Genomic DNA, 12,918 nt, shown 5'->3' on the forward strand with positions numbered 1-12,918 from the left:
TGGGATTTATCTTTGCTTAAGAGTTCTCAGACTTGCGCTGTTTGTACTCTTTAACAAAACACAAGTACAGCTTTAAGGTTATGTTTTTATTGTTGGAGTGAGTACAACAGTAAACACTAATTTGAATAATTTCTGTTTTAAAATTTGTGGAGATTTTCTTCCCGGGTTCCTTTAAAAATATGTAGTACTACTTTGGGCAGGTTAGTTAAGAAAATATAAATAAGTTCAGATATGTATACCAAGCTCCCTGCCTTTGAGACATGCACAGTCTGACTTTGTCATGTATCATATGGTTTCTCATAGTAGACATACTGGTCAAGAAACAGAAATCTAAATTAATTTTGGACCACATTTTCGCTACAGTAGTTTCAGTTCTTATTTTATTTAACTTTATGCCATCATTCCTTTTCAAATTGTATGGACCAGGTTGGATTAACTCAAATTTATTTTACTAATTCTTATTCAGAGTTCACTTAAGCGTTGCCAAAACTTACTAGCCTGTTTTTCTGACAGTCTCAACCCCTCAGTCTAAATCAGTACATTCACTTTACAGTATCTTTCTCATACCTAATCTAACAACGAAGGGTACTTGTTACATTATTTGAATGTTCACCGGTAATTTGCGTTCTATTTATTTCACACAAAGAGCTTCAGGAAGGGTGAACAACTCTGCAGTTTTTTTTTGGTGGCCAAGCTGGCTCAGAAGATCAATAAAATTACATTGGCAAATTGGATTTCAGACTGTATTTCCTTTTGTTCTATAACAGCAGGCAAACAACTTACTGTTTCATCATAGGCTCACTCGTTTAGGGTTCAAGCTACGTCCACGACATTCTTATGTAACCTTCCAATTGATGAGATAGCAGCAGCTACTTGGTGTTCATGGCATACCTTCTCTAAGAATTACAACCTTGACTATATTTCTATAAAAAGTTTATTTTGGAGCAGCCATCCTTAATGGTTTGCTGGGCTAAAACACCCATGTTAGCTGAGGATTCTGTCCTGATGTTCCAGTGTTCAAACAGGACCGAAGAAATATGCAGGTTATCTACTTACCGGAACATTAGATTTCTCTGGTCTCTGTCTGGGCTTTGGAATCATAGCCTCACCTCAGGCTTCGTGCCCACTGAGTGGCGCACAGCTACAATTATCTCACTTCACAAGGGGGGATCCACCTTGGATCCCAGGAACTACCACCCCATCAGTCTGACGAGCCTGATCTGCAAGGCCAGGAACGTATTATCATGAAACTTATAAACAATAGACATTGGCAACCTTCAAACACTGGACCCCTCCCAGTTTGGGTTCATGAAGGGCCGATCTTGTCTCCCGAACCTGACTGACTTCTTCGAATCAGTCTCCAGAGCCATGGACGGGGTAAGGCAGTCCACACAGCCTATCTGGACCTTGCCAAGCCTTTGACACCATCCCCCACTCTGGAATCATAGCTAGACTTACTAAGCTGGGCATTAATCCCTACATCACTCAATAGGTTACCAACTGGCTTACTGACCGAACCCACACTGTAAAAGTAGCTAACTCCAAATCCATCTCCAGACCTGTGACAAGTGGGTTCAGTCCTGGGACCACTCTTGTTTGGCATCTACTTCTCTGAAGTACAGGCCAATACTAACGGACTCTGGCTAACAAAGTTCGCAGATGACTGAAAACTGGGAGCCATTATTGAATCCCCAAATTATGTGGATACTCTACAAAAGGGCCTTACACAAACAGATGCCTGATGCCAGAGCCATGGGCTCAAGCTCATTGCCAAGAAATGTATAGTTATCCCCTTTGAGAAAAAACATGTACCCGTGAATAACCACATAGGTGGCAGTACACTAAACACAGAAAGTGTGATAAGAGACTTAGGGACACACAGGTGGACAGTGGTCTCACCTTCAATAACCACATCGCCACAACAGTCAGGAAATCCTATGTGGCACACCTCATCACTAAGGGCTTTTCATCCAGAAAAAAGGAGGTCATTGTCGCACTGTACTCTTCCCTCATTAGACCCATTATAGAATACAATGCCCCTTTTGGTATGTACCTCTCAAGACATCTGCAACAACTGGAAAGGGCGCAGAAATACCTCACTAAAAGAATCACAGGCCTAAAGCAGATACCCTACGCTGACTGCCTTAAAAATCTCCAGCTATACTCTATCGCATATCATCTACTCAGAGGCGATCTCTCCTTAACATACAAGGCCATGTCAAACCCATAGCTGTTGGACATGCTACACTTAAAGAAATCCCAATCCCTCAGAGCCACATGCATCAGGGATCTAAACCTTGTCATCACAATAAAAAAAAACATGCTGAAGGGATAGGTTCCTGACCGAGAGACTCCCCAGACTCTGGAATAGACTGCCTATACATGTCAAGCAGAGCACCTCTTTGGCCTTCTTCAGAAGGAACCTTGACGATTTGGTGGGAGGAAATTCACCCCGGGAATCATGTCATTCACCCTGCTAGACAGGGGTCCAGGGAATTAAATAGTATGGGAAGAAATAGCCAGGGAATTGTTATGGCTAGGCTTGTATAGGCCCTAGGTCCGATAGCCTAGTTACCAACCTATGAATAACCTGCCTGCCTTCCCCTCCAAACTGTCACACTCTGAAGGGTTTGTGAGCATGCTTGCATTTATCATTCCTTTTCCTTTCCTTATTTGTGATGCATAGCTGTCTGGCTGAATGTTGGCAAGCTTGATCTGGAGAAACTAGCAGCAGTGGGTTATGGGAAGGGAGGAGTTTGTTGCCATCTCTAGAGAGCTTCAAAGATACCAGTCCTGGCATTCCAGTGTCCAGACAGAGACCAGATAAATCTGATGCTTCGGTAAGTGCATAACATATTTAAATGTAAGAACTCATTATCTGACCGCTCATTTATTAGCATTGAAGCATGTAGTTATAAAATGGATATATCAGCTTTCATTACTGAAGTAGTGGGTCATGCTTGCGGATTGCTCAGTATGCAGAAGTGGTACTATGGTAATTAATAAAATGTGGCTGTTTAAAAAAAAAAAAAAAAAAAGGCCCAAATTATCTGCCTTTGATTTGGCACATTGGTGTCTTTGGCTATTCTGAGTATGAAGACATTCATAAGTTTGAGTTTTATATTTTGCAAGTTGAGATTTGCTTGTACAGTTAAGCACCTCTCTATTAATAAAGAGAAAAAGATCAACTGCTTTTAACTAAAACATTGTTACTTTCTCCATAGAAAATGTTTTGTTTTTTGGATGTCGTCAGGAGTCAAAAGATTTTTACTGTCGCTCTGAATGGGAACATCTAATGAAGAGTGGATATCTAACTCTATTTACAGCCTTTTCTAGGGATCAGGTGAGCTTATTTGCCAGAAGACTGGATATGTACTATTAATTTTCAACATCATTGTTAGTCTGCTCATAAATCTGCCACAGAAAATGCTTAACTAATTTTGCTGGTCTTGTCTGTGGATACAGTCTGTAAGATAAGTGCCTCTTTTAATTATTGAAGTTTGATCAAACATGACTTTTTTGCCAGACTACTCTGTTGGGTAACTTTGCAAGATATTTATGTGGACACGTCTTTACATTTATTCCAGCAACACTTCTTTGTCTGCCACTTATTTTATCTGTGACTGTGCTGATGCTGTGTTGCATCCTATTTTTTTTTTTTAGAACTCTTGCTGTGTGGGGGTGGTGTCACATCTGCTTGTCATTCCAACTTATGCTATGGTACTTCTGTGCGAGTGGGTTTTGGATGACTCACTGGTAGATCTTTCTTTCGTAGCCTTCCATTTAACTGGATATTTTTGGTTATAATCCTAGCTAAGTATCTGTTGCTTCTTTGCAGTCTGTAGTTGACTTGATGGTAATGTTGCAATTACTTTGCTGTCTCTGCTTGGAATTTTCCTGAATGTGTGTCTGTGTTTATACACATTACATTTTAGTCCGTTAGGTGTTTTAGCTTGGTACTTAAACCTTTGCTGGCCATCTGGGCACATCATTATCATTTTTTTGTCGTTTGAACTGAGTATGAAGTCTGGCAATATTTTGTTAGTACATTAGTACTCTAAAAGATTGTGAAATGTTTTAAATAAATTATGCGTTTGCTTCAGTAGTATTTATGTTCATTGCATAGCCTGCATGAGTTAAGGTATGGTTTACATATAGACTTTTCTCTTACTGGCTAGTATTTTAGGTTTGTTTAGCTCCACTGCTTGAAGTTACTGGAATTATGAATGCTCCTTTCCGTTCAGCATGCATGTCCTGCACCACTGTGGGTTGGCTCTACGTTCTTGATTCCTCCATGGTCTCTTGTCTCTTACCTTAGTTATCGTACATTTATCTTTTTTATTCTCTTGCTTAGCATGTGTAACCTTTAAGTATCACTGTTGTAGTGTTGTTCTTAATTCACAGTTTTATATCTACCCTTCTGGCCTGACTTGAGTTCTCAAACATCCCTAGAGCATAGCTGACTACCTCCCCTGTGTAGAATTGGCAATCCAGCATTTATCTAAAGGGGGAAGAGTATCTCACACCATCTTCAATTCATTTTTAGTGGCAACATAGAGAGAGGTTTGCTGCTGAATCTGTCCATCAGTCTTTAACAGATGACTTCAAGACAGAGATAGGTAACTAGTTTGGCGGCCTTTCTTAAGTTGGTTTTAAGAGTCCTGTAATGGTTGATATTGTTCATTTTAGTTTATTGTAGACAGATGTTTTCAAAGTCCTTAAAGATTGAAAAAAAAACTTGCTGACATGCCTGTATATTGATGATGAATTATATCTAAGGATTGTAGGAACTACAAAGCAAGTAATTCGTACGGTCATGTGTACCTTGTCAAACACCACCCTCGTGCTGTAACCCCACTTCCAGCAGGGAAAACTTTATCAGGCCAGGGATGAAAGTATAGGCACCCATCAAATCTTTTGTTAGTCTTGAAAGAGGCAAGAGTATTACTCTGCTTAACATGCAAGGGCAGTTTTTTCCATAGATGTGGCAACCACTGGATAATGAATCTGCCTTTCCAATGTGTTTTACTTCTGTATTAAAGAGGTAGAAATTCTTAGTTTGGGTGTTTGTTGACTTTTATCCTGTGAAGATAAGAGATCAGCTAGGGTGGGCTGTTTGGTAGAATGTAATGTCAGGCATAGATCTGTAAGAGAGAGTATGAGGGATAGGACTTCTAGTATGTCGCGGTAGTTAGGGGGTTTTAGGCCAATAATTTTCATCAGGGCCATTGGGGTCTTTCCAGCTGTATGATATGGTTAGCCACGTACATGCCAAAAGGTGCATAATAATTGGTCTAATTAAGGCACAGTAACATCCTTTGACCTAGATGCGATACCTTTGGATATCAGCTGTGCTAGTCAGAAGGATTTGCTAACTACTTTTGCAACATGGTGGTGGTCGAAGTTGAAGAATTTGTCAGCCAATGTGCTGAGATCCCCTTGACTTCTGCATCTGCGTAGCATAAGATGCTGGCTATAATGCAAGTTGCTAATGAGAATTGTTTCTTAAAAGCAGCAATGCTGTATTTTTTTGCATTTAGTTTGAGCCTTGTCTATGTATATCATTTTGTTTGTAAGGACTAGTTCTTGCTGAGGTGCTTCTGCGTTGGTGGGGGAGCGTATGATGATTATGCCAATCTTGCAGTCATCTGTGAATTTGGTTAGCCATAGATTTGAGTCTGTGGTATGGAGATCAAAGACCCTTTACAAGAAAGGAAGGGGTCCCAGTACTGAGCTGTGTGGAACTTCACTTATTACTTTCTGAAGTGGCAGCTGCCACCTTAATTGTGAGTTTTATCTTTCAGCCTGCTTGCAATCCATCTTACCACGTAAGGGTCTACCTTTAGTCCTTTTAGCTTATTTACAGTTCCAGAAATCGTACAGTGACAGTCCTTGCTCAATTACAGATATGAACTGAGTGGTTACTGCCTACTGCATCCTGCCTCTGTTAACTTCCCAAAGAAATGTATCAAGTTGGGTAGACATGAGCTGCCATGCAAAAAAAAAAAAAAAATGATGTGGGTCTAGTCATATGATTTAATATCTTAGCTGAAGAGGTCAGATAGGATACATTTCATGGCCTTGCAAATTTAGGATACTTATGTTGATGGGTCTGGAATTTGCGGGGTATGTGGTAGTGCCCCATTTGTGCAAGGACAGCATTACAGTTTTCCAAACCTTACAGGGTATAACCTGAGGCTAGGCTTAAGTTAATAGAGTACAGGAGGGGTTCAACAACTGTATGTCTGCTACTGTTAACTAGGTATTCAGGTAAATTATCTGGACACCCAGGTTTTTAGAGAGTATAGCCAGGACGTCTTCCCAAGCGATCTTAGGGGATGAGTAAGATTCTGGAATTTGTAGCATTTCATTGACTGTTTGTGGAGGAAAAGTCGAATTAAGTATGTCTACAAGAATGTTAGCTATGCTTTTAGGGTCAGAGTATGTACTGATTAGTTCCACGTAAGTGTTGGAAGATGCCAATTCCCTAATACAACTAAAGAAGTATTTTGTAGTTATCTTTTGTGATGCCAGTTTTAGTTCATGTTCAGTTTTGATTTTTCTGATAGTCATTTTTAGTTGTTTGCTGATCTTTTTGATTAAATGTTTAGTGTGGGTAGATTTGTCACTAGACTTTAAAAGCTTTTTTTCCCTTTGTTCTAGAATATATTTGTGGTGGTGGAGCACCATGGTGGTTTATTTTTAATTTTTCCATTATAGTTGGCACTGGAGACTGCTAGATCTATATACTTTTTATCTGGGAGTAGAGCTCCGATGAAAAATGTAACTGTTGAACCTCCAAAGAAGGCAATGACATTGCAAATAAACTTGGATAGTTCATTATAGAATTTTAAGCAAGTGTGTGTGTTTAAAGTTTGAATTCAGAACCGTTTACTGTTGTGGGGTTAGTGGCTTTAAAAGAGGTTATCAATCTGTGGTCTAACATGACCAGGGATGGTGAAATTAAAGGCTTGATAAACACAGAGACCATGTTGGTGAGGGCCAGTTAGTGTTCTGGCCCTTACTGGGCTGTCTTAACTTTGTTTTCTAAGGAGTTACTGTTTATTAGGTCTAGAAATGGGTGTATCCAACTTTAGAGTTGTAGGTGTCTACAATTAAATTGAAGGATAAATGAAACCCTGAATGTAGAAGTTATTTTTTGATGAAGGTAGTTCATTACAGTACTTTTAGGAATCTGTCTTGCTGTGCCTGGGACACTGACAGTGTCTAATAACAGGCTATAGATTGATAGATGTAATTATTAAGGAAAAGCTGGAGTTCTATATGTTCAGTATTAGGTTCATAAATGATTTGTCTAGTGATGATATATCTGACAAATGTAGAGCTAGTGCCCCTTAGGTTTGAAGGCATGGTAAGTGCTAAAAGTCCAGGCATGAAGGGGAGTACAGTCCTTGAACTTGAATAAAGTTTCAGTTGCAACACAGACATGGATGTCTTCCAGATGCAGGAGTCACAAGGTCAGGCAGTTTGTTGTTAACGTACACCTTGATGTGGTCTGAGTTAGGGTTTACAAAGCCACTACTTACTATGTTGGAATGTCTGGTAGTCAAACTTTGCCTAGAAAAAGCCCTGTTGAGGCTGCAAGGGCTTTGGCTAGTATGTAGAAACCATGGAGGGGAGAAGTAGAGGCCATCTCTAGCGAAGCAAGTTGACCTATCTTCCATCTGCTTACAAGCTAACGCCAAGTACTTAGCCAATTGCTGAAGTCTGTTATCTTGTGTTTGTATTTGGGTATGTCCTTCTATTCTGATGTGGCAGTATTCATGACAGTAGGGAGTTGCTGCTTGCAGTGCCACCGTCCGGCCAGTATACCAAAGTCATTGTTTCAGAAGGATATTTGTGACGTCTCTTACCAGGGCCATAAACCGATTTTTAGGTATAAAAGTGACTTCTGCACTTACCCTCATCAGAATTGTTCTGCCACAGTGATCATCGGATGCCTGTTTGCCAGTTCCACTTCTGCATCACGTTTCTTCAGACAGAATTCCAAATCGTTAAAGACCAGATGACCACTTTTGATCATTACAGATAAGTACCCTGTGGGGTTTTCTTGCTTAATTTGCTTACTGTTTAGACTTGCATATCAGCTAGGAAAAGGAAGTGTACTTGTGGGAGACAAATTCCTCACAAGGACACACACGATAAGTGTGTTTTTTGTCTAGGCAAGGCCCACGACCATACATCCTGTTCAATTTGTAAGTTGTTAGTCCCCAAGACTCTATGTAGCCGATTAGCAGCTTTGTATCTATATCTGGAGAACCAAAGACTCCGGCGCTTGGCATTAGGCATGGAGGGATGATTAGGCCCATCCGACGAGCCACCTCAGAAGTAGGCGAAAAAAGTTAGGCCAGAATCCCAGGCTGTTTCTCAGGCATCCGAGCAGGCTCTAGAGCTGATTGAAGACCCCAGAGTCCGTTTTCACGGTTGCCATAGCAGGCCCGGGAACTTTAATGGAAGTCAGGGTGCAGGATACCGAAAGTACATCCGCTGAGGTAATTCAGCCATCATAGTCTGATGGCGGAGGGGAGCCACAGCTCGCTTTTTCTGAAGCCCCTGCTCCTCCAATTCATGCTAGGCCAATGTCCGCTTCTCTTCTGTCTTCCCCTACAACCCCCTTGAAAAGGAAACAAAAAAAACAAGCACTCTGAGCCTCCACAGATGCCTGGTTTGGAATCTTTCAAAGTCTGTTGAAGGCGTTTCAGGCATTACAAACACAGCAACTCCCTCCTACTCTCACGCCTCAACCACCCTTCTGTGTGTCTGAGGAAGATTACTCCTCTTCTGAGGGGTCCTTCTCCTGTGAAACACAAATGGATTCCCCCAAGGAATTCATTACACCAGAGGAGGAGGACTCTATTTCTCCTGAATCCCCAGGAGAAGAATTCAGCTTTGGGGATACTATCTCCCTCATGAGGGAACATTTTAAGTGGCAGGCCTCTGAGGTTTCAGACACCAAGAAAAGGTACTTTGACCTTCTGCAAATGGAGCAACCATCTCCCTCAGCTGTGCTTCCCTTACTGCCTGCTTTTCAGGATGCCTTCCTAGCTGCTTCACAGTCTCCTGACTCTCAACTCTCACCAGCTAAATGTCCTTGTTGATTTTATAGGGTACCCCAAGACACAGTTTCTTTTCAGGAACCCTCCAGCAGACCCAGCATTTATAGCTGTTTCTGCAGGTAAGAGATCTAGAGACGTTTACCTTCTAATACTCTTTACCCAATTGATAAAGACCGTACGTTTATGGACTGGACAGGAAAAAAGGTATATACCTCCTCCACTCTGGCCATTAGGGCCTTGAGCTACCAAACCCACATGGCAAGGTATGTTCTAGGTACCATTTCTAAAGGCTCTACCCTTCTGTCTGAGGTTCAGGATTCCCCAACTAGAGCACAATAATATTTGCTTCTCTCCACAGAATGCCACTAAAGTGCCGTTATGATGCTTTGGAAGCTTCATCCAAAGCTGCAGCTTCTGGATTAGTACTTCTGTATTATTCCTGGGTAAGGCTTCAGCCCCTCCCCATGGATGTTCAAAGTAAACTACTGGATGCACCCTTAGACAATAAGGCCCTTTTCGGGCAAGCTTCTGCTCAGCTTCTCAAATCCCTCCAAGAGAAGGGTAAAGAATTACAGAACCTCAAACACCTTCTGGTGTCCCCTATTCCTAGATATCATAGGAATTACCCTCAGAAGCCCTCCTTTGTTAGAAGGCAATCTCTTCATTCAGTGTCATGATCAAAGGGAAGTAGACAGCCGAGGAAGACTTCTGCTCCCTGTTTTCCCTTCAGCTCCTCTACCACACCTTTTTGGAGCCAGCCTGACCAATCCAGGCCTCCTCTACTGACTCACCCCCCCCCCCCTGCATCCAGCAACATCCTTATCCCTTTGCCTCACTCTCTCCCTTCCCTCTTGGCAGAGATTAACAGCAGAACAGTGGGTCCTGTCCATCATCCAGAGAGGATATTACATGACTTAGTGGATACTCCCACCTTTCCAAGGTATTCCTCAACCATCAAAAAACAAATCTATTTGTTCCCACCCATCATTCATCAACTTCTAAAGCAAGGCACCATGGAACCAGTGCCCACTCCGCAAAGAAGCTCAGGTTTTTATTCCAGAATGTCTCTGGTACCAAGGGAAGAGGGTTATTGGAGACCTATCCTGGATCTGTCCTTTCTGAACCTCTTCCTACATGTTCCCAGTTTCTCAAAATGACCACCTTACCACTTCTCTTGCCTCTGATCCCCTCCGAGGCATTCTTGGTAGCACTAGATCTCAAGGAATGCCTATCTCCACATCCCCATTCATCCAGATTACAGGAAATTCCTCAGATTTTCAGTAGGCTGTTGTCATTTTCAATTCTCTGCATTGCCTTTTGGTCTCTCCACTGCCCCCAGAATGTTTACAAAGTGTCTAGCCCCCTTCATTGGTCATTGCAGGACACAGGGGATACAAATATACCCATACTTGGACAAACTGCTCATCCTTCATAAAGACCACCAACTCCTACTTCTTCATTTACAACAGGTGTCGAACACCCTCACTCTTCTGGGGATCATGCTAAATGTAGAAAAATCTCATCTGATCCCCTCACAGGACCTGATTTTCCTGGGATGCAGACTCTGCACAGACTGCATGAAAGCCTTCATCCCAGACCAGAGGATTCAGACGCTCTGTCTGCACTTCAATCAGGTCCTTACCCAAAGCGCCCTGACAGCTCGGGAATTCCTGAGAGTGTTAGGCCACATGGCATCCATCATACCCATGCTGCATTCAGTGGGTATTAAAAAAAAAACCTATGGACCCAACACTCCCAACCTTTGGACTCTCCACTTCCACTTCTCCTGTGCCTAAAAAAGATCATCAAGTGGTGATCTGCAATGCAGACCAATTCTGGGACCCACCTTCAGATTCCAACTCCACAACAACAGCTATCCACAGGTGCTTCAGAGCTGGGCTGGGGTGTAATGTTACAAACAAACCAACAGCACCTCTCAGTACAAGGAAAGTGGTCTACTCTAAGGAAAAAGGACCACATCAACATAAAGGAAAATGAGGGCACTGCTGCTAGCCTTCTAACATTCAAACCCTTTATCCTGCCAGAAACCCTAAAAGTAATCAGACAATATGACTGTCCTGTGGTACATAAGCAAGGGGGGACCAGGTCTTACCCACTATGCAGCCTGGCCATTCAGATATGGAATCTAGCTGCTTCTGTCAATGTCCACTTATTAGCCAGGTTTATCCCCTTAGCAGAGAATGTTGTGGCAGACGCACTCAGCAGACGGCCCGCCCCCTCTCACGAATGGATGCTTCAGAGAGAGGTTTTCCTAGACCTGATACACAGGTGGGGTGTTCCACAAGCAGACCTGTTTGCCTCCCCACTCAACAGCCAGATGCCCGACTTCTGCACAAGGAACCCGCATCCACAAAAAGTCCTGCTAAAAATTCAGAAGGAAAAACCAAAAATCCTACTGGTGACCCCCTTTTGGCCAAGATAGCATTGGTTTCCCCTCCTACATTCTCTAGCCAAGAGCAATCACCACAGGTTACCCCACCATGTAGACCTACTCACACAGAACAAGTTGACCTTATGGGTGATAAGATTCTAAATCCCTTACAGACACCTTTATTCAGAGGATGTACTCTGTTCTGCAGGAGGCCAGAAAACCTAGCACTAGGAGAAACTATGTAGCCAAGTGGCACAGATTCTCCAGTTGGTGTCATAGGGACAATCAGGACCCCCTCACTACCCTCATACCAAGGGTCCTATCCTACTTGTGTGAGCTACTCCAATCAGGACTAACATATTCTTCAGTCAAAGTTCATTTGTCTGCCATTTCTGCCTGTCTGCCCATTTCACCCCCTCTGGCATCCAAATTGGAAATCAAACTTTTTCTGAAGGGAGTCCTCCACATCAGACCCCCCACAAAAACCCATCCCTCCTCCATGGGACCTAAATTTTGTATTAGAAAAGCTAACCTTGCCGTCCTTTTAACCAGTACACTCTGTTTCCCTGAAACTATGCACATTGAAAACAGTCCTGCTAGTAGCCCTCACCTCGCCAGGAGGATCTCGGAGATCCAAGCCATTATGGCCACCTCTCCCTACCTTGTTTTCCACAAGGACAGAGTAGTCCTCAGGACCAACCATTCCTTCATGCCCAAGGTAGTTTATGAATTCTCATTGAATCAATCCATTAACCTACCAGTTTTTTATCCTCATCCACAAAATGCCTCAAAGGACCCTACATTCCCTGGATGTACACAGGCAACTTCGATATTACTTAGACAAAACCAAAGATATCAGGAAGTCAGATCAGTTATTTATTTCCTTCCATCCGAGAGCCCTTGGGAAAGCTGTCTCTAAGCAAACCATTGCCTCATGGATCTCTAAATCCATTTTCTTCTGCTACTCCCACCATGGGAAATCCTACGAGATAATAAACCTCATTCTACCACAGCAGCTGCTTCCTCTACTGCCTTTTTCAAAGGCATAGACTCCTCTTCCATTTTAGAAGCAGCTACTTGGACCTCAGTACACACCTTCACCAAACACTACAAGTTGGACATAGCATCCCGTGCTAGAGCAGGATTTGCCAGGGCTATCCTACAGGGTCTACTTGACCACAGGACCCCTTTCTCCTCCCAGCTTCATACTTAAAGCTCTGGTATTCTCCCTACTGTTATGAATACTGCAACATCAGAATAGAAAGACACAGAATAGTTGTGTAAGAACTTAGCATAACCTTAGATGTCCTTCTCTTCTATGTTGCAGTATTCAGGCCCACCCACCTGACCCCCTGTCTTTCTGACTACTATCCCAGGTATCATCTGTGGGCACATTGCCATCATATCCCTTGGTCTCTATCTACACAGCCATCCTACTGCCTTGGGACT

General features: G+C 42.6%; 1 protein-coding gene across 1 annotated transcript in view; it reads left to right on the forward strand.

Annotated features, from left to right (window-relative positions):
• NDOR1 (NADPH dependent diflavin oxidoreductase 1) overlaps positions 1-12,918 on the forward strand; it is a gene marked incomplete in the record, with an annotated part of 478,408 nt that overhangs the window by 387,795 nt on the left and 77,695 nt on the right. The window contains 1 exon segment of the mRNA XM_044058525.1: positions 3,225-3,343. Within this exon segment, the coding sequence (XP_043914460.1) occupies positions 3,225-3,343 (119 nt within the window).

The sequence above is a fragment of the Protopterus annectens genome, chromosome 16.part0 (genome assembly GCF_019279795.1).
Source record: "Protopterus annectens isolate FY-2018-M chromosome 16.part0, PAN1.0, whole genome shotgun sequence".
Taxonomy (NCBI): Eukaryota; Metazoa; Chordata; order Ceratodontiformes; family Protopteridae; genus Protopterus; species Protopterus annectens.